Source organism: Carassius auratus, chromosome 11 (assembly GCF_003368295.1).
Source record: "Carassius auratus strain Wakin chromosome 11, ASM336829v1, whole genome shotgun sequence".
Lineage (NCBI taxonomy): Eukaryota > Metazoa > Chordata > Actinopteri > Cypriniformes > Cyprinidae > Carassius > Carassius auratus.
In genome coordinates this window covers 4,494,144-4,522,016 of record NC_039253.1, presented here as the reverse complement: position 1 = coordinate 4,522,016, position 27,873 = coordinate 4,494,144, and the positions used below count along the sequence as shown (strand labels likewise).

Here is a 27,873-nt window from a genome sequence, read left to right as displayed (position 1 = left end):
AGGTTTGGAACAATTTGTGGTTGAGTGCCTGACAAAAGTTTAATTTTCAGGGGAGTGATCCCGTCAATACACATTTTATTGTGTTATTGTGCACATATTTTCAATACATGTTATTCCTGGTCACAATCCAGTCGATTCTTAACAGATAAAATCAAGTCTCAATGTGCAGTATCCATTTCTGTCTGTCACTTGAAAAAAAAAAAAAAAAAGGTAAAATGGGTTGTGAATGTTATATCAAAGCAGTTTTGCCTAATAGCCTGAACTATTTTTGACATTTAGAATAGCTGTAGATCGTTTTCTTCACTTTCTTCCCTTTCCCTCCCCTCCCTTCTTTCTTTCCTTCTCATGGTTGATGTCACTTAAACTGATTAATAACTTTGATAAGCACACATATGTTGGATTAATTAATGCGCTGAGTTTAGTCCCCAGGCAATCTGGCTCACATTTTAGTTCTAACCTTTTACTTTAAGGCATTGTTGGGTGTATAATTACGCTTGGCTTAATTAGTGAATTATTAAGACCTGTGATGAGATATGACAGGATCTAATGGACTTCAAAAAAAAAAGGAAAAAAAAAAAATTGACTGTAGGATTATAAAGGTTGTTGAACTGCCTTGCATTTCATACAAACAACTTGATTAAATTGAAATTGCTTTCTGAATGGTACTAAATAGCAACACAACTAGCTGTTGCTTGCACAGCGCAGTCTATTTTCACAGGCAGAGCTTAAAGCATACTTTCAACGCTTGTGCAAACTCCATTTCTGATGGAGGGAAAATGATTGGATCTATCAAATAATAATCAACCCTTATTGTTTGTTTCCTGAGGTTTTATTCTTAAGCAGGGCTTTTGCGAGAGCACAAATTGGTGACCTTGGTTCAAGTGCCCAATCATCTACACAGCCACCCTTCCTTGTCAGGTCTATCAAAATCAAAATCTCGATTTTTCTGTCCCCTCTCTCTCTCTCTCTCTCTCTCTCTTTCTCCTTTCTATCAGTCTCTCTGTGATAATGAATTATCAATTATTTCCCTTTTATCCACACTGGCCTCTTCTGAGATAAACAGCTTGCATGCTCAAAATAATTCGCAAGGACCTTGTTCTCTTTGACATCTGCAAGCATTATTTTGAAATGTTTCCAATGCAAGTGATCGCACTGGCGCCTCCATGTCCTTTAAAGCACGCTTCAGCTTCCACTCTCTGCACAAACAATGTGATATGCGTCAGCACACATTTATAAAGGTTAAGTGTTTAAACTATCATTGTGGAGCTGTTTTATAACTATAGATTCAATTTGTTTCTTGTGATTTCTTGTGTGACTAGTTTAGACTAGTCGTGATGATTTGAGAAGGCTACATTGAAACTCACTGTCTGCCACTGGCCTCTTAGTCATTACTTAAAAAATAAAACAAATAAAAAATATCTAAATTAACTTATTAAAATAATGAAACAAAATGCAATAATTTTGCCATTTCATAAAGAACTGAACTATTTTAATAGCTAAAACAATAAGCTGTTTTGAGAGAAGGGGAAAAAGCGAACTTGGGCTGAAACTCAGGCTTAAGATTCTCATAAGCTTTTGGACAAGGGCCAGGCTAGAGCCTAGGTTCTGGGCCCATTTGGGCTCTAATATACATCCCATGTCTGTGTCAGATTGGAAGCAGGTTAGAAATAATTCATGGTCATGTCCACTTTCCTCAGGGATGGCTCCATTTCAGATTGCGATGTCTTACTGGCGACCCAGGGAATGTTTTATGAATCATTAACAACTGAAAAATGTTTATGCTAATGACTTTGAACTAATTTTAACTCTTTCCTCAAGGCAACCACTTTAAGGTCTGTTAGGAGTAAAGCCGAGCACCAGATATTAAGTAGCTGGAGACATAACTCAACTGTACGTAAAAATTACATCATTTACTCAATCTCATATCTTTCAAAACCTGCATGGTTTACTTTCTTCTTGGGAACAACTTGGCCACTTTTTGCAGTTACAGTGAGTGGGAATTGAGCCTTTCAGTACAAAAGCACTATTAAAGCATTATTAAAGTATGTTGTGAAGCCATTCGATAGCTTTGTGTGAGAAAAGATTTACTGAGTCAATGAGTTGAACTCGAGAACTGGTTCATTAATAAATCATTCAGATCATCATTTTGTGAATCAGATCAACTAATTAATTCACTGTAAACTCTTGATGTTAGTAAATAATTGATGTTAGTAGGGCAAACTTAAACTAATTAGTTCAAACAAATGGACTTTTGAGTGTTTAGAACTTTTCTTTTGAGTTCACAGAACGGACACATTTTAAGTAATCTCAATCGTGAGAAGTAATTAACATGGATGAGTATAACATTTTAATCTATCAGTTCTTCCAACTGAAAATGTGACTGTGAATTTCTGAACTGACTACCTCAAATTTTGAGTTTTGCCAAATTATTTGGATTTATAGTGTTAAAAGATCCAACTCAAAAGAATAATTTGTTCATGAAGCAGGCAACATGAACATGCCACGAGAGATTGGTCTGATGTCAAGATTTATTTATTTAATAACATCTTATATTTCCATCTGTTCTTCATACAGGGCTATAAACTTGGAAAATTTACTTATAATTGGTTATATTGAGGCGAGTGTGATTTCACCATATTCTGTTTTAGGCTTGCAACCAGAGTAAGGTTCTTCTACATTCTTGTTAATCAGATATAATTTCCCACATATTTTGGGAATACATTATGGGCAGGGTTAGGTTTAGGGGTAGGGATTGGGATTAGGTTAAATCTATATTTCTGGACAATAATGTTGATTCAGGATCATCAGAAGATGTTGATCCAGGAACATATCTTACTTGGCAAAATCACAGTGACCGTCATATTAATTATGGTACTTTGAATCTTTTAAGTTTGTATTTATTTATTTTGTTAAATTTAAATTTTATTGTGTCTTATGGAAGAATGAAAGTCATGTTTGAAACAACATAAGGGTGAGTAAATGATAACAGAAATTTCCATTTCGGCTCAGCTATGAGGCTAATAGGATTTTACACCATTCCCAATGTATATTCCCAAAACAGCTTAGTTACACATAGTGCCAATGCATCAGAACGAAGTCTGATTTAAGATTGCCTGCTCTTTGCCAACTTTAAGGGGAACTTGTTGGCATTAAACCATTTGTTGGCCATTGTTTCTCCATTAGTGGAGGTTTAACGTGACCCTGGTCTCATATAGGAGTGTTTAGTTTAATGAGGCGTGCTGCGGTGTAATGTGTTGAGTGGGTACAGCCGGGCAGAAGAGCTATGCAGCCTTCAGGCCTAAAGAAGGCCTCCTGACCCATCTTTGGCACACTTCTCTACTTTAGCTTGTACGCTATGTGTACGTGCTTGAATAAATCTGTACCTCTGTGTAAATTTAAACTTGCGTGTGTCTGTCTCCGCCTCTCAAACTCTGTGGGGAAAACATGTTGTCCAGCATCGCCATACCGATGGTGCCCCAGGAGGAGATTATGATGATGCGTCCAAACTTCCTGGCTGTCTGCCACTTCTTCCCATCTGTGCTCTGTCTTGAGCAAACGTTTCGAGTGTGCTCGTGTAGTAATGCCATTTTTAAAAGGATATGCAAAAGAAAACACAATGTGGTGTGTTCCAAACTCCTTTTCTTAGTCAACATATTAGCAATATTATTATAATTATTAAATAGTTCAAAAACAGGTTTGGAACGACATGAGGATGAGTCAATTATTTTTTATTTTTGGGCAATGAACAAGACACAGGAGACTTGCATAATTCAACATTGTTCCATGCTCTTACTCTTGCTTTTGTCTGCCTAGCCTGTTCTATAAATGATGACTTCCCGTTCTGACAGCTATGGAAGATTCTCAAGGTTCTGCTCTCTAAGCGACATCTTCTCCCCTTAATCTTCAAGCTGTGTTTAAGCGACTCAAGTGCGACCTCTCTGTGGGAGGCCTCCTTACATTCACACTTGTGAAGGGATTTGAGAGAGATGCACATGAAAGCTGTCTGCACCCGTCGGGCTTATCGCGGTGTTCTTGTATGTATAGGTTTTTCTCCCTGATGGGAAATATTTTGTCTAAGTTTGGTGGGTTTGAAATGCTCAAAACCAGTGTTTTCTGCCTTTTTCTGCTCTATTGCATTTAGTTATATTTATGGTGGCTTTCTGACTACTTTCTGGGGGTCTGTTGTGATAAGAAGAGGGGGAAAGGAATAAAATAAACAATAAAGGAGATCGGAGCTATGGAATACCAGTTGGAATTTAGTTACAATGTGCCATGGTGCTCTAACCAGCGACTTTATTGTTAAATAAAACTAAAAATATGATTGTTTTTATTTTTATTTTTATTTATTTTATTTTTTGTGAATTGAAATGAAGTAAAATATAATTATTCATAATCATATCATAAGACTATGATAATTCTCATACTCAAACGAAGACACATTTATTTACTGAACTGGCTAAAATAAAAAAAAATTAAATAGAAAATGAAAAAAGACTAAAACTAAAATTCTAGAAATTCTAAAAGCACATGACAAAATGTACAAAACTAAAATTAAAATGAAGTTAATTCAAAATATTAATAAATGTTATAACACTAAATTAATAATCCTAATATTAAAATAACACTGACATTATCTGAAACCGACTTGGGAGTTTTCTGATCCAGTTCCCCAACTTCTCACTATCATTACCTGTAGAAATAAAAAAAGTAAAACCAGATTATACTAATATTTGCATATTTTGTATATTTGATGCACTTTTATGTGTGGGAGTCTAACTCGGGTCATGTCCCCAGCCCACTTCATCCTTCTGTCTCTTTTATCTCCTGTCTACTCTCATACTATTTTGAGATGGAGGATAGACAGAGATAAAGGGACTGAAAGAGGATGGAGAGGCCAGCTTAAGTACAGATCTGTTGTTTCCCGAGAGCTATAAGCCACCTACAGTTCAAATAATAATCAAAAGACAAGCTGCTGAGTAAATGAGTCTGTGTGCTTTATGGTAATTCGACGGATCACTTCTGTATCTTCTACCACGGTACTTACTGTGATGTTAATCATTCTGCTTTATGGTACCTATACAGTGATGTTAAAGTCTATATGAAATCAGAAATATAATCAGACTTTCTGAATACCTTGTATTTTATTATAAATTTTATATTATTATAATGCCTTTTAAATAAGTGTACACTTAAAAGTAATAAAATCAATAACATTTTTATTTTATTTTAAATGTAATTATTTTACATAAAACCATACACCATACACAAAATGTGTCGCTTTACTGATAAAAAATGGTTGTGCGTTTTGATTCATTTGACTTTAAAGAAACATTATTGTCTTCTTGTTTCACCCTGTTGCTCATAATTACTACATTATTTAATATATCTCCACTGTTCTTGTAATTCTTTAACAAGCTTTTTTTTTTTTTTTCATTAGCAGAGAGTGACAGTTACTCAAATGTGCAAACACCAACACAGGCCTTTCTGATACTACATGATATATAGAGTATATAGTGTGTCAATGTGTCTGTGATCATTTTTGTAAATGTTGAGAGTTTTTCCTTGATAACCTGCATTTTTCGGACTTTTTGTTGAACCTGCTGAATTAAGATAAGAGGGTTTGTTAATTAAACTGTCACATGGCAGCACCTTGAGGAATCGCAGTTGAAGAGCTTTTTTAATTGGGAAGCTATTGTCTCACTACACACACTCATCTTTATCCAGTGACTATCATAACACAGAGCAGGGAGGAAGTATCACCCAAGACAACAGGATGTCAGGGAGTGAAGGGATGTTGTTCTTGGTGTGCAGTATGATGTTCAAATGTGTTACCTTGTCAACATTTGGTTCTATCTATCTATCTATCTATCTATCTATCTATCTATCTATCTATCTATCTATCTATCTATCTATCTATCTATCTATCTATCTATCTATCTATCTATCTATCTATGTGTGTATATCTTATCAACAGAATATAACCTACACTGAGAAATTGGTAGTACAATTGCTAGTAAATTGAATTAAACATGAATAAAACTTTAAACTAAACAAGTAGAAAACATTATTGTAAAATGTAATCCAATTATCTTTTTGTTCACATCTTGGGGAAAAAAAAAAATCATTAATGTTTATTTATTTTTTATTATTATTATTTTTATTGAAAAAAAAATTGGTGTTGAAGAGGCACAGTCTTTTTTATTTATTTATTTTTTTCCCCAAGAAAATGTGCCTCTAGATTCCCTTTTATCTTATTATCTAGGGTGTGGTTCTAGAGGATCAGTGCTTTTAAGTGATGAACCGCTTTGGTCATGGCATCAACTGTAAATACCATTAGCAATTAACAGCGATCAGAGAGAGAGAGAGAGAGAGAGAGAGAGAGAGTCGTGCATGGAGGATCAATTATTGAAATTTTCTATCTCTTTACATCCCATGGTTCTCATTATGTCCGTGGCTATATCGGGTGGTGTGTGTGAATGTGTTTCGTAAGGCGGTTATTTTGGCGTTATAGATTCACAGTCGCATGCAGGCTTGTGCCTGTAGTCTGTAAAAATCTGTCCTGCCATCTGGGCTGAAGGTGTTCAAAATCTGCCTTGATTAAAAAGTGCAAATCTGGAGATCACAGGCCCACTGATCTTCTCCTTCACCCTTACATGCTTAGCCCAGGCTGGATACAGGAGTGACCCCTTCAGTAATCTCAATAGTCTGGAGATTATGATGATGCTTCTTTAGATGAGGATGTTGTTAAAGAGGAAGGGAGGGCACGAGACACACAGAAAACACTGTTTTTGTAGCTAAGCAACTGCTAATGGCATTTGAATAAGAACTCAAAAGGTAAAACCAAAATTCCATGTTATATTTGGACAGATACAGTGTTAACAATTATTATGTCCTGGCTAGAATGCAGTGCAAAAAAAATAAAGTAAAAATAATAAAAATAATTTCTTGCTCAATGTTTTTTTTTTTTTTTTTTTTGTCTTCTTTACCAGTAAAAATATCTAAACATGCTTTGAGAAGCATTTTATATACTTGTAATAAAAAGTGCAGATTTGTACTTTTCAAATCTGATGGAAAAGTCATTATAGATAATATTTATTGTGTAAAATGAGATTTGTTTAACTTTCATTGTGGTTCATTGTGCCAAATTTTGCCCACTCGTGGTGTATTGCTTTATTGACCAAATGAGTTTGTGAAATTGCATGTTCTGTAAACCGGTTTCAACCAGTTAAAGCAGAATGAAACAAGCGTTCAGTTCATGCTTCGTTATCGCTTCTGCCAATTACAGTCCTGCCTCCAAAAATCGGTTTTGCACAGATCGTGAGCTGCCTGTCTGAGTATTTGCCTCCGAGCTTCGGTTTCCCACCAGCCGCTCGCAATCGCCTCACCCCATCGCCTCTCGAAAGCACGTTGGGCGTGCAGCTGCTACATCAACATGACAAGTGTTTCTAGAACATTCTTCATTGTTCACTGACCAGTAATCGAAGTGCAATGGTCGCCGTCGGGGGATATTTTCTGCTGTTGGGCTCTGAAAAGTGAGCACCTGGGCCTACACTGAGGAAAGAGAGATAGTCATGCTCAAACAGACCACCTCATTGTGATTTCACCTCAGGCTTTGTTGCTTTTAAAGAACTTAAATCCTGCTCCAAATCAGTGATGTTTTTTTGTTCATTTGAATTCACTGTAAACCTCACACTCCAGTGGTGGAGAGGGACACATTCGTTTAAATTAGCTTCAGCTCAGCAAGCGCAAATACGTTTATGACCTCTCTCAGACTGTGACCAAAATTTTATTGCTTAAGCAGAAAGTGTATTCCACAGAGGAAACTTTTAAAATTACATGAATTAGGGTTGGGCGATGTCTTCAAATTTGGCATCAGATGACGTCTACAGTAAAACATTGTGATGGACGACGACATCGGCGTGCGTGAGGTGTTCCCAAAGCGTGAATTCTTATAGGGGAAAACAACTAACGATTCCTAAAACTGTCTACACCAGATGAGAGCAACACGGCGCAATAAAATACTATAGAGCCACTGATGTATAATAGAGAATCATTATATATATATAATATATATATATATATTATAAATAAATAAATATATATATATATATATATATATATAATGAACAGTCTGACACAGTCTGACACAAATTTCAAATGATGTTCAACGGTCCCTTTGTCCTGCCGCTACACGGCAACTTTTGTGTCCGGTGTAGACATGGTGTAAGGAGAGATGACTGGGGACAATTATGAATGATTTGCAGATCCTCAGTACCACTGATGAACATATAATCATATAAAATGTGTGGTAAGTACTGCCGCTCCATAGTATAAACAAAGTATGCGAATCTCGAAAGTGAGAGTGAAACTAAAAAGCAATTGTGCATTCGAAAGGGGGTGTATCACGATGGCGGCGCAACATTGTGATGTCTATTAGCCATTGGCAATGGACAGTGGTATCGAATATTGGACCAACTCTAACATGAATGTCAGTAAATGATGACAGAATTTTAATATAACAACCACCCACATGTGACTTTTTCATTGATATACAGATCAAAAGCTGTTCTGATTTAAATCCAACTTTTTTGTAGTTTCAGATGAGAATACATGATTTTTCCAAGGAAACTCCGCTCCACTTTTCTCCAATTCCATAGAAAACATGAGGAATCTCATAAATCTAATCTGTAATTCAGAACAGAGAAGCCCGTGGAGCATATCTAATCCCAGTGAACCGCTTTTACAATGACCACAGTCTGTCATCAGCTGTGGATTTCAGGAACGTGTCACTTCCTCTTCTGTTACTACAGTGATTGTGCTTTTAAATACTAATAGTTGCTTAGTGGCTTCAGCAATGCGTTGTTTGGTTGTCGGTGTGGCATGTACATGTATTATGAGGTTGTTTACAAGCCAGGTGTTTTGGTGAAATCTCAGATTGGTGTTTTAACATTGTTGAGCATATATAATCCTTTTCTTAGCTTTGTTTAAACCCACTAATCTTTGAACTTAATCTTAAAGCGCCACACTGAATCAGAGATGGGATTTTTTTTTTTTCTGTCTCTTCCACCCATCTAAACGCTGAAAACAAGAAAAATAATTTGTTGATATCATTTTACTCTCATTGAGGGAGTCAATAAAGTCCATAGTTCATAATGCTTACAATTGTATTCTTCATAAACGGCATTATAAATTACCAACCTGCAAATGTGGAAAAATAAATAAATTAGCAGCTAAAAACAGCTGAAATCTGATATTAAAGTGAGATCTCCAAATGGGTGTCCCTCAACAACACGAAGGCTAAGCGTCTCTTATTGGATTTCAGTCAAACATCTCTTTGTAATTTGATAAAATTTATGAAGCAGCGAGTAAATATGTATTTTTATGAAGGCTACAGAAGCGGTAAGGCTCTAGACGGCACAATGCTGTGCCTGCCGGAGAAGGCAAGGTCAATGCTAATTTAATAACATGAAATGGAAATATGCTAGCATGCTAAGCTAAGTAGTGTGGCAGGATATGGAAGCAGAAGATACAGGATAAGAGCTGGACAGAAATGCGGTCAAAGTATGTTCGTTAGCTCTGTAACCAGGTTAGCACCAAGATTCATACGTTTAATACTTTAAACAGAGAGACCATCCTCTTATCTCTTACTTTAGTCACGCTTTTCTTGTTTTTTTTTTGCGTTTTAAGGTTGTTGCCATTCAGTAAAGCATGTTTATTATTTCCTTGTTAACTCCAGTTTAGGTATGAAAACTGACACTACACTATATACATATATATATACACTACACAATATATATATATATATATATATATATATATATATATATATATATATATATATATATATATATATATATATATATATACTTTTTTTCTTTTATAAGCACAAAATAACGTTAAACATTCTCACTGACACCAAACTTTTCAACAGTATTACAATAACTACGGTATTTTTGCAAAACCTATTGGTTACCATGGTAATTCTTTTAAAGTACATTCTTGGAAAGCATTTCAAGTGGTCAGGTCCTCTATTGAACCTGAACTGTTGTGCATTCTGTAGGATTCCTAGACGCTCAGTCCCTGGAAATTTGCTGTCTTCATATGTCACATATTGTAGCTCTTCTTTGAGCTGCATGGCTTTGCACAGTGTGTGTGTGTGTGTGTGTGTGTGTGTGTTTGTGTGTGTGTGTGTGTGTGTGTGTGTGTGTGTGTGTGTGTGTGTGTGTGTGTGTGTGTGTGCGCACCCCTGGTGTCAGAGATTGGCCCTTCCGTCAGTGGCAGGCTTGCTTACGGTGGGGGCCCTGCAGCTGTTGCACAGCCATTGCAACACTGGCCACAGTTGCTTTGATCACAGAAATACCAAGAATAACAAAATATGCCCTTTAAGTGTATTTATTTATTCTTTTTAGAAATGTTTAAATTAGGACTGTCAATCGATTAGCAAAATTTTATCAAATTAATTACATCCCATGCCAGTTAATTCGTCAAATTAATAGCAATTTGTTTTACATACATCAGTATTTTCCACCTTCCGAAAGCATTAATTTGAAATCAAAATTTGTGGCTTTAGCAGTTATGTTGATTTCTGTACTCTCACATTTTAAGACACCATGTTTAGTATCAACTCTTCAACTAAGCACTGACTGCGGATTCGCAAAACATGAAGTGTCACTTCAAGCATGAGTTGCTTTGATGGTAGGAAATCCCTTATTACAGCATTTGCAGGGTCAGGAGGCATAATTAATAGCATTCAATTTTATTGCAGATTTAATTTCTTTTTTTTCTTTTTTTTTGTAACTAATCACACGAAATTAAATTGACAGCCCCCTAAATTCATAATCTCAGCCGCTCTCTCAACTGCAATGTCTCAATTTGTGAATTAGAATGAGGACGAAACGAGTGGACGGCGCAATAGAGAGCCAGATTATAAGGGGGGCAAGGAAGCCAACGCAAAATTAAAGGACTGGAACAGCTGTGTGTCAAGCTGTGTGAATAGAGAAGGATCTGGCTGTGCTCTCTTCCTGTCCCACTGAAAGCCACTCATGAGATTCAATAGCTTTCTCCGCATGACCCTCAATGTTCACACTGAGAGGGCCGGCTTCAATGGATCAATTACCGCAATGATTACGTTCATCAAATACTTGATTGAAACTCTAATACTGCTATAGAGTGAAATGTTTTTCTCACGCGCACACTCATCCAGATAAGAGAGATGGATTAAAGACACTTTCGGTCTGTTGTTGACCCTTTGTCTGTGTTTCTTCTTTTCATTTATTCCCTTTCTTTATCTTCCTCCTCCATCTTTCTGTCTATTGTCCGCTTGTCTTCATTAAAAGGTCACACTTTATCTCTCTGAGTTTATTTTTGCTGTTTCTCCTCTCTCTTTTTCGTCTTGCCTGCATCCTTTCCTCCCATTCCGACACTTAATAGGGTGAAAGCCATCTCCATTACTGTGAAGTTGTACACACGAGTACAGATAACGCCTGCTGTGTCTAGTAATGAGTGATTGGACATCATTGAGCGTGTGTGTTTAGTTAGCTTACCGTGCTACCGCAATCCTCCTGCATCTTGGAGAAAAGGAGATAATTGACAGACGTATAATCCTCTTCCTCCGCATGGGACTCCGGGGAACCATCACGGTGACAAAGTGATGACACGTGGAAAAGTATTAAATCCAATTGTGGGAAAACAGCAGAGAAAGGAAGGCGCATAGACCGAGAGTGACATTTACATTACAGGAAGTGATTTAGAAAGAGAGTTGCTTACTGCAAGTCACTATTCCGGTCAGATCAGATTGATTTAGACCCATGCAAGGCAGCTGTTTGGTTTTGTTGGCTTTTGAATGATGGAAATACTTGTTTATATGCTGTTTGTCAGGTTTGGTTGATATATGTAATTATGTGAGATAATAAGGAAATGTTAACAGCTAGATTTATATTTAGACTTTCCTTAGTCAATACTAATAAGAATGTTCCGAAAATGTATTAACTGTCGAGTGAGGAGCAGTCCCCTTTTTTCACACGTTATATTTTTCATCACTGAAAAACTGGTGGGTTGCTTTATTAATTAGATACAGTAAGTCAATGCTTTCCAGGCTCCACATTTGTTTAGAATTGTAAAAAAACTTAAATACAAATGTACACAGAGATGGAAAAAATAGAGAAAAGAGGGAAAACAATACTGTATAAATTACATTTGGGTGAAATTAAAACAAATTAATACGATTAACGAAAAAGGTGTTCTGTGTGTTTGTTAGCGTAATTATCCAGTTATTATAGAAGCAAGTGGGACTTGATTCACAGTAGGTGTGTGTGTGTGTGTGTGTGTGTGTGTGTGTGTGTGTGTGTGTGTGTGCACCTGTTATCCAGTTCTTTCCCACCTGTGGAATCCCGCAGCGGATTCATTTCAAGCTTTTCCAAGAATGAACTTTGGCTGCCGCTGTGGGCGATCATGGCACAAAGACCACAGGAGAACTTGAATGTCAACTGCCGTGTTCACTAGAAAGATATTACAAAAACGTCACCCTGCATGAGCGCGACTTCCTCCGTTCCTAATTACAAAAGCATAAACGGCACAGCGAACTTCATTTTGCCTTTTCCATCATTTTCTCTTCTTTCACGCAGCCCTGTAATGGGCTGATTTTTTTCTGAATGCACAAACAGGTGAGGAGCTGCACCTGTGTCTCGCCCCAGTCATGGCAGCTCTTGAATATTTACAGCGCACATGAAAGACATACCACAGTGTGTGTATGTCAATGGGTAGAAATCTTTTCCTGTTTTATCCTCTTTCATTTTTTATTCCTAAAGTCTTTTTCAGGTAAACTTCATCAAAAATAATTTTCTGCCCTTGTGTCGCCTGTGTGGTGCAACTGGAGCTTTGTGTGAACCTTCCCTCCTCTCTAGTTTCCATTCAGCTGCCTATACACAAATATTGAGAGTACCATTAAGACTTCCATTAAGACTTTTCTACAGTTTATTTTACAAGCAGGCTGTATATTTATTTGGATGAATTCACCATATTACTATTTAACTGTTAATATTAACTTATTATAATATATATATATATATATATATATATATATATATATATATATATATATATATATATATATATATATAATGAATGCCAAAAAATTCATGTTATTTGCATATATATTGTTTAATTTAGTTTTCATTTTTTTATTTATATACATATTAAAAAATCTATAAAGAATTGAATGTAAATCTTGAAACAATAAATTAATAAAATAAGCAATACCAATAATATTTTACATTTTAAATATTTAAATTGTTATGTGTGTTTATTATTATTATTATGAATAGTATTATATATATATATATATATATATATATATATATATATATATATATATATATATATATATATATATATATATATATATATATATATATATATATATATGAAACATTATGAAACATTATGAAACACATTTTATGAATTGTATTAAGTTATTTCTGTATTTTATAGATGCATAATGGTGCATTAATGCAAACATTGCCAGGAGAATATGCTTGAGCAGATTTTGTAATGTGAGTTCAATCTTTTGAAGTATGTGTAAACTAGTAAGTCTAGAGTGAAGAGGACAGATCTGAGCGTGAGTATGATCACTGAGATCAAAGATGCTGAGATGCTGAAGTCCTCTTTTGCTGTTGAAGATCCTGATGATGCAGATGAATTTAATTATCTGGGATGCTTTTTTTCTAGAAACTATTCGCCAGCCAGACAAACATATAAACACACTCGGGACGGCACAAAGGCACACCGAACTACACAGCACATAATGGAGCTAATTTCAGCACATTCGTACCCACACAGAAGAGTACGTACTCACCCAAGAGAGCATGCTTTGTTGAAACGCGACATCCAGCGATCCATAAAAGTAACCATAGCCCTCCACCCCCAAAGTCCCTTTCATGTGTGTGTTGTGAAGGTTAGCGCATTCTCTTTGAAAGGCCAACAGATCTTTCCCCTGCAGGTGAGCGCTAAAACCCGTAAGCCCTGCACTGAGCCCCTGCTGCGCAAGGAGAAAAACATCTCTCGCTAACCTCTCTCCTCCCCTCAGCAACCATTCTATGTCTTGCACTTTTGTCTTGTTCTGCCAACTTCCGTCTTCAAGGAGGTCCTGCGTGTGAATGGCCATTGATTCAGCTTTGTGTGTTTGTTTGGAGTCATCTCCTTCGCCGTCTACTCCGGAGGTGACCTATCCTGAGGCCTCAGCTTAGAGCAATTTAACCAGGAATTAGCTGCCTGCTGCTCAGCTGAGAATACATAATGAAAAAGGAGCGTTTGATCAAAAGACTTTGTCCTTGGCTTAGTTAAAGCATCTTCGTGTTCCCTAGTCATTTTCGGGAGGCTTGTCGATGAGCCTCCCCAGAGTCCATCGGTATTTGCCACTGTAACCCCTCACTTTATGTGTAAGAGTTTACATACAGTAGATGCTGTTTCACCACAGTTCTTTATAAAGAATGCTTTGATCCCGGGATAATTTGGGAGGGGATAATTTGCCAAACCTTGTTCTTGCCCCGAGTGGGTCTCGAACCTGGGTCTCCACCGCTGCCCTCAGTTACGCTCACCCCCCCTAAACCTCAAGAGATGGTAGTGACCGTAGTGGCTTCAGTCATTTAGCATCTTTGTAAGTGCGTCCACCTCCCACGCCAGAGACCCGGGTTCGAGATCAACTCGGAACTAAAATGAGGTGTGGCAGTGAGGACCTAATGTTAGTCATGTGACTTTTGCTGATTTGACCAGCAGAAAGATTTTTGCTGACTTTCCCAGATTTTGTCCCAATTAACAGTCTGTACAAGTTGACACAAATTACTGAAATTCAGAGCCAGTCTGCAGATTTGAATTGACAGATTTAATTCAAAACCCATAGTGTATGATGGTCACAAACCCCAGTTGTTTAGCTGCAGACTGTGATCTCATCCAGTCTGAGGATATTAGACATTTCGAAACAATTTTGGAACACAAATTGTTTTCATTTGTCATGTGTATCCTAGCTCTGAGGAGCATGTTTGTGTCTGTTAGTGTGTGATCCTCAGTCATTTAGTGTATGATTCCCAGTTTTTCCTCTGTATCTATTTATGAAGTTAGAAAGTTTATGATGCCTAGTGTTTGATCTGTTCAGATTTTAAAAGTCGTGCAGTGTAATCCAGCCTTTAGTGTGAAAAATGTCTTACGAATCAGGAACAAAAGAGAACCTTTTTAACTATAAAGAATCTTTTGCGCAGTGAAAAGATTTCATGGATGCTAAAGATTCTCCATGGTACCAAAGATGCCAATAGACCAATTCGGTGTTTGCAAACAGTCATGAAGCTTTTCCACCAGAGCAGCTCACATCAGTTTTGTGTTTTGCACGCGATTTCAAATGCTCTGCTCACCACCCAAATTTAAAAGCTGCTGTTGGTTAATGAAATATTGGTAAACGTCTCCGTTTAGCTTCAGATGGTGTCGTTGGTGACAGTATTCTATAAAAATTATTTTCATTCTGATTCTAACATCAAAGAGCCAAAACAATATATGTTTTCTCTTATTGCATGGATTGTACCCATATCCCTCCAGTTGTTACCAGTGTTTTTCTGCCACCACAATGTGCCCGCAGCTGCAAGTGACATAACTGTGTCGTCTATTCCAAATTGCTCTATAAAGAACCCTAATTTTTAACAGTACTTAGCTGTGGTTTAAACCTGAGAGATCTTCACTGATATATTCCAACCGCTCAAACATGCAGACAGGTGCGGCAGCAGCCTGTCACAAACGCCTTGAGGCCTGTTCCAGCTGCCCTGTGAGCCTTCAAGGTACGAGGCCGACTACACACACTCACACATGCGTTCATCCCCTACCAACTGCGCCCCAGTCTGCCAGGGCACAAGTGCGAGCGCTCTGATGCTCTTCTGCTCACGCTGCGCAGCAGTATTACACTTTCTACACAAAGCCTGTGTTCACAATCCCCACCCCACTGCGATTGTGCCCTCTCATGTACCCTCACTCCACATCACCCCCAGTGTCACACCTTTTCAGATGTAAGGCCAGTGCACACAGTCCACATGAATGCGAACATGCAGTACTAGCTGCTAACATCAGGTTTGATATTTAATGTAACATTCATTTCATATTCATACAATCAAACCAAAAATTATACACACACACACACACACACACACACACACACACACACACACACACACACACACACACACACACATATATATATATATATATATATATATATATATATATATATATATATATATATATATATATAATTGGACATGTTTTTTTTTTGTTTACTTTGTTTTTTTTACTAGTGGGTACAGGACACTATAGTTAATTTATGTAAGTAATATATATATATATATATATATATATATATAATTTTTTTTTTTTTTTTTTTCATAATCGAATCAGAATTTTTTAACCTTGCTGATATTCAACTAAAAGTCGAATCATGTTTTGGGGGCGGGGCAAAATACACTGAGTCAATTCAGTAGAGTGAGGATTTGATAGCAAGTTTTTAATCAGCGGGATTGAACTCATAATTTCATGCAGAATACGCTTTCTTATTTATACAACCTAACATCAACATAACATCATTCAATGAAGAATTTTTTATTTATTTATTTATTTATTTATTTATTTTTTACTCCTTTATGGCCTCATGATGTTTTGTTTCTTGATCATGACATAAGGGCAGATTTATGATTGATGTTTTGGATAGTCATCTCCTATTTGCGCCCGCTGGTGGTGTACAGCAGATTGAGAGAGGGAGAGAAGTAGGGAGGTGAGGAAACTGATGTGGGCTGAAATACTCAGCGTGGACAAACGAAAGGAAGCTGGTAGTGCAGGCCTTAGATCGGGAGGGGTCACTGGCGAATGAGCACAGATAAACGTAATGACGGGACTGAAAAACGAGATGCTAATAAAAGATTTGGCAGGAGGCCTTTATGCACTGAGTCAGAATATACTATCTGTCTCTCTTTCTGTCTACCTCATTCTGCTTCCCAGCAGGAGAATCAAATAAAGCACCCAGCCACCCGAATTCTTTGGAGAGATGGAGTAAGGAAAGAAAGAGACCCTGGCATTTGAAAGCTTCCTTCTTAATTGAGAGTGTGAGGTGTTTGTTAAACGGCTTCAAACCCTTTAAGTTGTCTGGATTCTCCTGTATTTTCACTCTTTCTCTCACCTACCAGGCTCAGAGGGAAGTTTCTCTGGGCAAAAATCAAATGAGGGTGAAGATGAGGACTATGTTAATTATGTCGGCTCTCGCAGTTGGCTTATCAGACTGCTGAGACCGTGCTCAGTGTTAGATTGTGGGATTCCAGTTCCAATTTATATAGTCCATCACAAAGTTTTGATGGCAAGATTTTGTGCATTTAATCGACTGTAAATGATTGACTTGATCCAAATAAGACGGCAGTCAGCAATTATGCACACACATGCATGGAATCATTCAAAAAAATCAGTTTGTAATAAATACAATGTATAAAAAAAGAATTATAATTGAAAAAATAATTTATTCCATATAAAAAATAACAACCTGGTCATAAGACAATTTTTTTTTTTTGTATATAATTTATTCTATATTTTTAAATGTATCACAAAATTTTGTTTGTAATGTATTTCTTAAAATGCAGTATATTTCAAACTGAATTATAGTGATGTCTATTTGTATATTTGTTGATTGCAGATTGTAACATATATTTTATTTTATTATTTTATTCCATTAAAATAAAATATATTTTTACAGTAATTGTATGACAATTCAGTTTGTAATGTGTTCTGAATTATGATGTCATACATATGGGATAATTTGTTGATTGTAGACTGTAAAATATAATATAATTTATATTTTAACATAAATCATAAGAATTTTTAACATACCATCTATTATAAAAATAAAATATATAGTTTATGCCATTTATTAAAAATGTATAATTGTATGACACAATTCAGTTGTATTTTTAAATGAAATACATGAAAAATGAATCATGATGATGAATATGTGTATATTGTTGATTGCAGATTGTATGTTATTTTTGCAATATTTTGCCTGACCTCATTATAAGATATATTTTTTATACAAATTAACCTCTACAAGCACTGTTGCTAAAAGTATGAATTTCATTGTAAGATTATAATTGAAACATAATTAGGATATCAGAGGTTGTGCTAATATAGTTATAATATAAAGCCATTGTTAAGCAAGCCATGCAATACCTACCCGTACAACCCTTTCAGGTGTGACAATATTCACAATATAAGACATCTCAACTGTCATTTTTCCAGAATCAGCATAGAACAAATCATGAAGTAGTGAATATATTATGAAGTGACCTTCTGTTAGGACTGTCATATAAATATGGCGTCATCTCAAGTTGATGCTATGCCTTTGGGACTTTGTGTGCAAAGTAAAATGAGATTTGTCATACACACATCATTAGCTTGATGAGTGGGACAAGCGCTGTGCTAGCAGAAGCCTCACACTCAGAAACTGAAGTCTGCGAATTCCAGTAAATGGTGCACAGAGCCGAGCGAGTGCTTCTTGTGATAATAATTGGGCAGTTGGTTTGACATTCCTGCAGAGGGGCCAATGAGCAGCCCACAGCTCACAATGATCCATTCGATATATAGATCTGTGTTTGGACCATCAAGAAAACACAGGGATGTCACACAATGCAATTATAATGAAGTGTCCCCAAAACAGCTTGTAATCTTGTGTACTGACTGTACATGAGGAGGGTTGGGGGTGGCAATAATTCATACCGTGCCTCCTGCTTTGGATCTGGCGACGAATTAGTGGCCTCAGCCAGTGTCACATGTCTTATTGTTAGTCATGGCGACCCTGCCAAGTCTCAAGGTCACCTGTTCCGCCCAGGCATGAATAATCTATTGAAGGATTGGTTCCTCCTCACTGCCTGCATGGAGATGTGTCAGTGTGGATTATTTATGCTTTATTGTGCCTCCATTGAACAAGCAGTCAGTTCTGAACATACTGGAGAAAGCAAGACTGATTTGTTTTAGAAGCTTAGCAATGCATTTCTGTTTTTTTCTTTTTTCACCCGGAAGGTTTTTGGGTCGGTAATTTTTCTTTTTATATATCTCTTATGCTCTCCAAGGCTTCATTTATTCATCAAATTTGTGATAGTAAAGCTTAATTTTCAGCAGCCATTACTTCGGTCTTCAGTGTCACATGACACTGTCAAAAATAATTTAATACGATTTAAAAAAACAAAACAAATTTCTTATTGTAAAATAATTAATTAAAAAAATATGATATGATATGTGAAATACTATATGAAAGTGTGAAACAAATATATTCCCACTCACACAGAGAAACTGTTTAGCATTCATACCCACACTTATTTATGTTTAGGGAAGATAAACATCTGCAAAATCTAGCAAAGCAGCTCAGATTCAAAGCCCATGCAGATCTGAAGAGGACACTGTTTGTGTGTGTGTGTGCATGGGAGATCTCATTATTTAAAGTGGACGGCATGTTCTTCCTCACCTTGTCACACATTCTAGTTTGTGCCACTGAGGACTAGCCCTTGTCTTTCTCTCGCACAACACATGCTAAATGTCAAGCTCTCTATCTCCCCTCTTATATGGTACTTACTCCTGTCCTCTCACACGCTTGTATGAAGTGTCCCTGAGGACGTACCAGCCTGCTGAACCTCTAAATACGCAAACAGTCTTCATACATGGCACAAAACCCTAGGAGTCCCCCTAGGTTCAGCCTTAGGCCCGATACAGAACTGGCTTTCCCTCTGCTCGGTCCACAGATGCACCACAGATGTCCGTATGTATGTATGTGTGCTGAAAAGACATATTTTGACCTCAGGAGACGCAGGTGCAGTGTACCGTTACCATTGAGAATGGGTAGGGAGTTTGAAAACTTTTTCAAGGTTAGCAGAAACCCCACAGACCAGAAACAAACTTGTAGGGAACCCCAGGGATAGGCTTTTGTTGGCCAGACACACACAGTGAAATCTGGAACAATAGGGATTCGGGAGCCGAGTTCCAGAGGATCATTTTTCATGACATGGCTTGGCCTTTAGCAGAGAAAAATCTGAAAGAGCAATTTAAAATATGATTAATGATGAAAATAAGGTCAAGTGGTCATCATTTATACACGCTGAGTCTTGCACATTGCATGAAGAAAGAAAACCAATTGGCTATACTTCTGCGAAAGTAAACACAGATATCAATTTAGCTATGAACACTTTACCACAGAGAATTGATTCACTTTCACTGAATGAGAAAAAAAGAATAGTCGTTACTTCAAGTTGAATATCCTGATTGTATTTCGATATGCATTGTTAATGGCATGGAGGGAAAATTAGTAAATCTGTCTGGTTCAGTTTCTAAATCAAACTGTTCTGAAACTTTAACAGGCTTTTTGAATTACTGTGTACCATTGTTAATTTCAAGAAAAATGAAAACAGAAGTGACATGAAATAGAACAAGTAACGATCAAGGAAAATAAGATACAAAACAACGTTTTCATGAGAAAAAAAAAAAAGTTTCTAATCTGATCATGCACTGTTTGAGGTGAAAGATAGATTAATATTGTTGGGAATTATAGTTCAGAACATCAGTAACACAACTGAAGATTCTTCCAGCATATGCGCTAAAGTCATTTTCTGCTATCATCTGTTATTCCCAGACACTTTTTGGGGTCTTAAATGGGTGAGTGATGACTGCTAGATTATTGAAAACGTTTCTTCTCATAAATTCATGAGGTTGTTTGTGTTTCCATGCTTTTGTCTCCCAAAAGACAGACATCATCAAACTATTAAGTATGGATGGAAGACTTTTGTTTATTCTGCTCAAATCGCTGCACTTCTCTTGTCAAACGCACATTGAACCGATGGCACAGGTCCCGGCATGTGAGGTTTTCGTGTGTTCATGACCTGGGTCTCAGCTTTACCTGAGCTATTTGAGCATTTATATTCACAGGGCAGCAGCTGCACTTTCCTTTTCACTTTTTAACTTTCATTTTTTATGTTTTTATTTTCCCCCTTATTTTCCCCCTTTTCTTTCATTTCCCATTATAAAATGCATTATTTTTTTATCCTCTTCACAATCCTGGACCCATTTGACACACCATCAGAACACCCCACAATAATCCAAAATGTGGTCTCATCTGAGCTGAGATGAAAGGAGGGAAGATGCGCACACACGCACACACACACACACACACACATACACATGCAGTGCCACACTAGACACTTGGCTCTGTGATATGGCAGAGCTGCCTTGGGATAGCTTCAAAGCCCAGTGACATAAATTTATGATAGTAGCGCCACACTTTTTGCCAAAACTGAGCTGTTGTTGTCTTACTGAGGGCGGGACGAGTAGAGAAGGAGGCCGTACTATAGAATGCGTGAGCATGATAGCCGGAGAATGGTGTAATTCTTTGCCATCTTTTTGATGATCATGTTCATGGAATAATTTAGACAGATAATTCTCATTTTCCTCATTGGCCTGATTGTGGTGTGTGTATATATTTAGGAGTTTTGGGTTTATAAGGTATCTTAATGTTTTTAAAAGAGGTCTCTTACGTTTGCAAAGGATGCATTTATTTGATTTACAGTATTTAGGAGAAAAAAAAAAGTATTTAATTATATTATATTCTATATTTATTTAGCAATTTAAGCTATATTTATGTTTTTTTTTATGCCTTTATTGGGATAAGACAGTAGAGAGCTGACAGTAAAGCATTGGGTGGGGAGGGGAGTGGGATCAGCAAAGGACCTTGAGACTTGAATCAAACTCTGGTCATTGCACTTTATGTCTGCACACTATCCACGAGGCTATCAGAGTCAAATTTGTTGCAATGTCAAATAAATTTTGTCTTTTTTAACATATTTATTTATTTATTTATTTATTTATTTATTATTTATTATTATTATTATTATTTTTTTTTTTTACTGGATTTTCAGCAGTCATTTCTCTAGTCTTCAGTGTCACATGATCTCTCAGAAAGCAATATAATATGCAGATTTGCTGTTCTAGAAACATTTTTTATTGTCAGCACGGTTGTAAACTGTTGAGCTGCTTAATATTTTGTGGTAACCATGATAACTTTTCTGAAGAGTCTTTTTGAATGATTCATTAAAAGCACCAGCAGATATGAGTCATTTGTTCATGAATCATATTACACCAGTTGTTCTGTATGATTGTTCATTTTGCTGGAACACAATTTATTTTATTTTTTTCACCAAATTAAATATAGACTCCAAACTCACATTCATAACTGCAGTAATTTGTGATGTGGTGAAGGAAACTCAATAGTTATGTTACGACGATCTGTTTTTGCACTGATGACAGCTTTGTACATTTGTGATGAATAATCTTTGGGTTCGTTGGAGATGACTTTTTAATTCACTTGATTATTTAAAATTGGCCAGAATTTCACAGTGTTATTTCTTAATTGAATTTCCATCCAAATTCATATTTTTCTCTCTTTCTCACTCTTTTCAGAGGAGGACTGTTTGAACTGCACGGAGGAGTGTCTAGTGCTGGGGCACTCTGACCGTTGTTGGATGCCCCAGTTTCCCGCAGGGGCTGGAGGAGCAGGAACTCCCCAAGCCGAGGGCTCGGACTACCGCACCAACCTCTTCGTACCGGCTGGCATGGAGGCAGTTGCAGTGGAAACCGAAACTTATGAGACGGTGTGCAACCCCAACGGCAAAAAAACTTTCTGCACATTTGGGAAGGAGCGTCGAGACCACACCATCCTCGTGGCGAATGTTAAACCTTACCTAAAGACCAAACGTGCCCTCAGCCCTCTCTTGCAGGAGGTTCCGTCTGCTTCATGTAGCCCTACCAAAGGCTGCAGTAAAGGTTCCCCGTGCTCTTCGGCCAAAGGGATGGGCGACGGAGCAGAGGGCAAGCCCAGCACCAGCCACTACGGACCCCCAGATGGACAGTACATCTCCCCAAACAAGCAGAACAAAGAGCAGGGATACTCCACGCTGCCTCCCTCCGACCCCGTAGCCAAAGTCCTAGCTGAAGCACGTTCGCGGATCAGCCAGGAGACAGCGGTGGAAATGGACAGTGTTTTGGAGCAGGGCGGAGGAGAGATGGGCCGCGTCACCATGGACGCAGACCAGGTGGTCAGAGACATCGACAAACTGCTGCAGGATTGTCGGGGAAATGAAAACACCCCCATCAGAAAGTAAAACAGACTTTGCGAGCATAAGAATCTACAGCGGATGACACATGGACCAAGTCGAAACACTTTCAGAGAGAGTGTGATGCAGATGGGGACAAAAAAACATATGTACTTGAAGATCTTGACAAATAAACATAGGGAGCAAAAGAACAGTTTGCTTACGTCCGCTTGGATGCCGTGTTGTGTTTTTGGGGGCAAGTGAATTTCTTTAGAGTTGCAGAAGTTGCTGCTTCTGGCTTCTTGTGAGCTTTTTCTTCTTCTTCAAGTGCCCACCAGCTTCAAACTATTTCTTATGACGTCTTTCTGTCACTGAACTGCAGACGGAGCGTCCCACCCTTCTACAGGGACTTTTGGAGGAGAAAGGGTGGCCAAAAATGGTTTGTTCTGACAATCGCAAGTCTAAATGGTTCGGGGTGCATCAGCCACCCCCGGAACGGTTGGACCACACCAAGACAGAGACTCTCTCTTTAACTTTTATTGGCTTTGTAATATCAGCGTAAGAAGTGCAAATGATATAAACAAACTCGGAGGGGGTGTGTGGGGCCATGAATCTTTAGGGCGGGTGGGGAGGGTTGATTATGAAATGTAACCATTCTTCACCTGTCATTTCTAGTCACGTGTAAACTGTGTCCTCCTCCCCCTATGTATACGTACACATGGAACATTCCAGAACGGTGAACCTGTTACTCTCACTTATTGGTCCTCTGTGATCATCTGTCTTCAGCTTTTCACTACTTTTAAGGTGACTTTCCACGTGTCTGACGTTAAGTTATAACAATCACTCTCTTGTATATAAGGGACATTTTTCCTCAACTGTGAAAAGATATATCTATATATACATATAGATAAATATATATAAATATATGAACTTATGTATAGTGTCCAGATAACAATGAAAATATTTATACATTTTGTAAAAAAAAAAAAAAAAATACATTAATCTCAGAAAAAAGAGGGTGCGCACAGAATGAAAATGCAGTTAAAAATATTTATTGAACTGCAAAGGACACCGTTTCAATTTCAGAAAAACACACATTAACAACAACAACAAAAAAGGATTTTAAAAAAGGAAATGTCCCTTCACATTGTCACTTATACACATCATTTTAATGTGCAAAATGTATCCGATTTAATGTGTTTACATCAAAACAACATATTTTTATTGATTTTTTCTGCAGTTTCTGTGCATTTGAGCCAAATTGTTACGTGTACAAGAGCTATATTGTGTATTTTATTAAATTAATATATGGTTGTGTTGTAATATACATGGGCTTATATTGTACTTGGCAACTGATGCCTTAGTAGTCGTCAAACTCTATGAGTTTAATTTCCATTCGGTTTCATTCTTGGTTCACTCTCTCGCTTTCGCTTTCTGCTTCGCCTCGCTGCTGTGCGTTTCGTCAGGTTATGTTGTTTAAAACACGTGTTGGAAAAGACTTCTTACATGACATGTTCACTACTTGCTAAGCAACTTGTTTTTGTCTACAAGAAACAAAACTAAAAAAAGCCACACATGACTACACTTTGCGTAGTTTTTTACAGTACAAAAACTGTTTTATGGGCAGCTAATTACAAAAATGCTAATTGTTTGGGTGCATTGAAGTGTTTTTTTTTTTCTTCTTCTTCTTCTTCTCAGCCTTATTGCTTTATTTTGATTTGATGAGAGCGGCAGAAAATCCTTTGTGAACTTTTAGTGATGCTGTCTACTTTGTCATTTGTACTGCAGAGGATTGGAAGAATTCAGAAAAAGAACATACTGTTCATTGCATAAAAAGGACCAAAAAGAGGTTCCCTCTGAGGAATTTGTAAAGTCATGGATATATTTTGTCATATTCTCTATTCTTTCTCTGAATGCATAAAGCCTGCCACATTTAAAAAACTTTCGCTCTGACTTTTTGCGCTGTTCCAAAAAGTCTCGAGTTTAAAGCTCAAAGTTTGACGCAAGAGGAACAAACCAATATTTTACATGCATATCAATATGCAATATTTTTGAATATTGAAAGTTAAATAATTATAGAATCAATTTTTTTTTTTTTTTTTTTTTTGGTCACTAAGCTTGTTTTAATGCATTCTTCGGTGTTTTATATCTGGTGAAAGTCAGCATAATTAAACCTAGATTTTGAAACAACCTTTGCGTCAGCAGCACAAAGGTTCCCACTGAGGGAGCTCGTCAGTTTTTTAGAATGTTTTTGAATTTTCTATGTCAAATGGAGCTCAGTTTTAGCAGCATTGGTATCACAATCTATCCATCCAGTTCAGCTTATAATACTCATAATGACCTTGTGCACTCTGTTCATATCATGGAATATGAGAATATAAACAATGAATATATGAATATATATGTCTATATATTTATGTTATTAGAACGGTATCCTGCCCACACAGTGCACTTTGGGATTTGAACTATTCCCAGGCACAGCAATATAATGAAAAAGAACTCCTCGTAAACGAACTCCAGTTATGCTATGTTGCCAAAGTTTTGCTGCATTGTGACTAAAATGAGCTGCCACAATCACAAAAGAAACCGAAACAAACCCAAGGGGAAGAAAAGCATTTTCATGATCGGCTATTTATGTCATCAGAAAGTGTTGCCCGCGGTGTGCGTTAAACACAGGTCGACCTGCACAGCTACCACAGGGAGTGGGGAAAAAAAACTTCTCTCATCTTCCGTAAAGACACAGTCGCGTCTGTTCCATTATTTATTTATAATTTCTTGGTTTATTTATTTATTTATTTATTGTTCTACTCGTGCATCTGTTTTCCTGCTTCAAAGGATGCACTCCTAGACTTGGTCCTTTGTTTATGTTTTGTTTTTTTCTCTCATCGTTTCATTCTTTATTTTCCGCACAGTGGGTTTATCAGTACCCGGGAAAAAGAGACAAAGTGGAAAAAAAAGAAAAAGTGACAAAGTGAAAAAGAGGCACTGTGTTCAATCTAAATGAGTTTTTTTTTTTTTTTTTTTTTAAACATAGTGATGAGTTTGGCATGCCGACACACTTGACACAGTCGCAACAAATAACAATACACAGCGCGGCAGTTGCATCTCAGATCTCGCTGTGGTGTGTGACACAAGCACTTTTTATTTTCTACTACTGAGCTGATTCTCCGTGATCAGTGCACTGCCACGGTTCAGTCTATGTCATTTACACGAACAATGCCTTCAAGAGACATCAAGGTTCTTAAGAACGCTTTAACCCGAAGCCACACAGATAGAAATAACTTCCCTGCCTGTCACTCGTCTCAGTTTGTTTCTATTTTTTATTCCTTTATACCTTTAGTTATTTTTTTATTGCTTCTAAATGTGAGAGCCAAGCACCAGTGGATGCCTTCTCGTTGATGTGTGTGCATAAGAGAGCTATAGTGTGTTTCATTAAACCTTATATATCTTATACTAGCATAAAATACAGTCTCTGCCTGTCAGTGGTTGGTGGTAGGAATAGCATACTCACATATGTATACAGTATATAGTATGTATGTCAATTTTAATTATGCCAGGTTGTTGTGAGCCAATCACTTGAGCTGCAAATGCTATGTGACTAATCACAGGAAAATGAGACCATGGAAAAACTTTTTTTTTTTTTTTTTTTTTTTAAGTAATTAGCTACTCTCCCGAGCTGATAGGCACTAGTGAAATATTAACTAGAATTAAATAAAATTAATTACTTGTTATATAATTCCTATATAATTTGTTATATAATCAATTATTTGTTATAATATATATATATATATATATATATATATATATATATATATGTGTGTGTGTGTGTGTGTGTGTGTGTGTGTGTGTGTGTGTGTGTGTGTGTAAAAACTGAAGGCAACAGAGCATAATAAATACTATATTGTATCCCACAATGCTTTTTCCCCAAAATATGCTTTTTCCATAGGATGGAAAAAATACCCTTCAAGCAACTGACATTAATATTATAAAGGCCATCTATGTGAAATAATGCAATTCTATGAAAAATATGCAATTTTGAACTACAAGCAACTCACATAATGCTTAACATTGTCACAGAATTTGTATTAAAATGCACACAAATGTAAAATACATTATATTTCCAAGGTAATTAACTGTCACCCACTGCATTAAACTTGCAATATGAGTCATGTAGCACATTTTTTGATCACGCTTTATGTAATATTTCATAAAATTTATATTTAAATCAAAATTATATTTATTCTAAATATATATACAAATAATAATAAAAAAAAAACAGGAACTAGTAAAATATCTTCCATAATTAAAAAAGCTGAATAATAAAATAAGCTGATTTATTTTCAGCTGCTATAAATAAACAAATGAAATGCATATATACATACATAAATAAAAGGCCATTTATGTGAAATGGAAAATTTTCATACATTCTACATACTGCCTGTATAAACTATATACAGTGCAGAATTTGGTAATTAGTAAGCTAGTATTCTTTTCTTAACTTAGTGACGGTTATTTGCTGAGCTCATATGAGGTTCCCAATTCAGGACGTTCTCTAGCAATGCCTGGGCGTGGAATGCTTCAGTCCTCAGTCGAAGTGGAAGGCATGGTTTATTATGTTAGCCTTGTGAGCTATTTGCTGTCTAATGGACTATAAGTTGCTGAGGTCAACACATAGTTTGAGAACTAGCACAAAGCAGTTGCCTCATTATTGTCTAATTACACTCAGTAGGCATGA

At 36.8% G+C, this 27,873-nt stretch overlaps 1 protein-coding gene across 1 annotated transcript in view; it reads left to right on the top strand.

The window, feature by feature from the left end:
* pcdh17 (protocadherin 17) overlaps positions 1-25,161 on the top strand; it is a 64,126-nt gene extending 38,965 nt beyond the window's left edge. Inside the window, exon 5 of the mRNA XM_026275021.1 lies at positions 22,507-25,161. Coding sequence (XP_026130806.1) covers positions 22,507-23,207 — 701 coding nt within the window. The 3' untranslated portion in view covers positions 23,208-25,161. The remainder of the gene's footprint in view (positions 1-22,506) is intronic.
* The last annotated feature ends 2,712 nt before the right edge of the window (positions 25,162-27,873 follow it).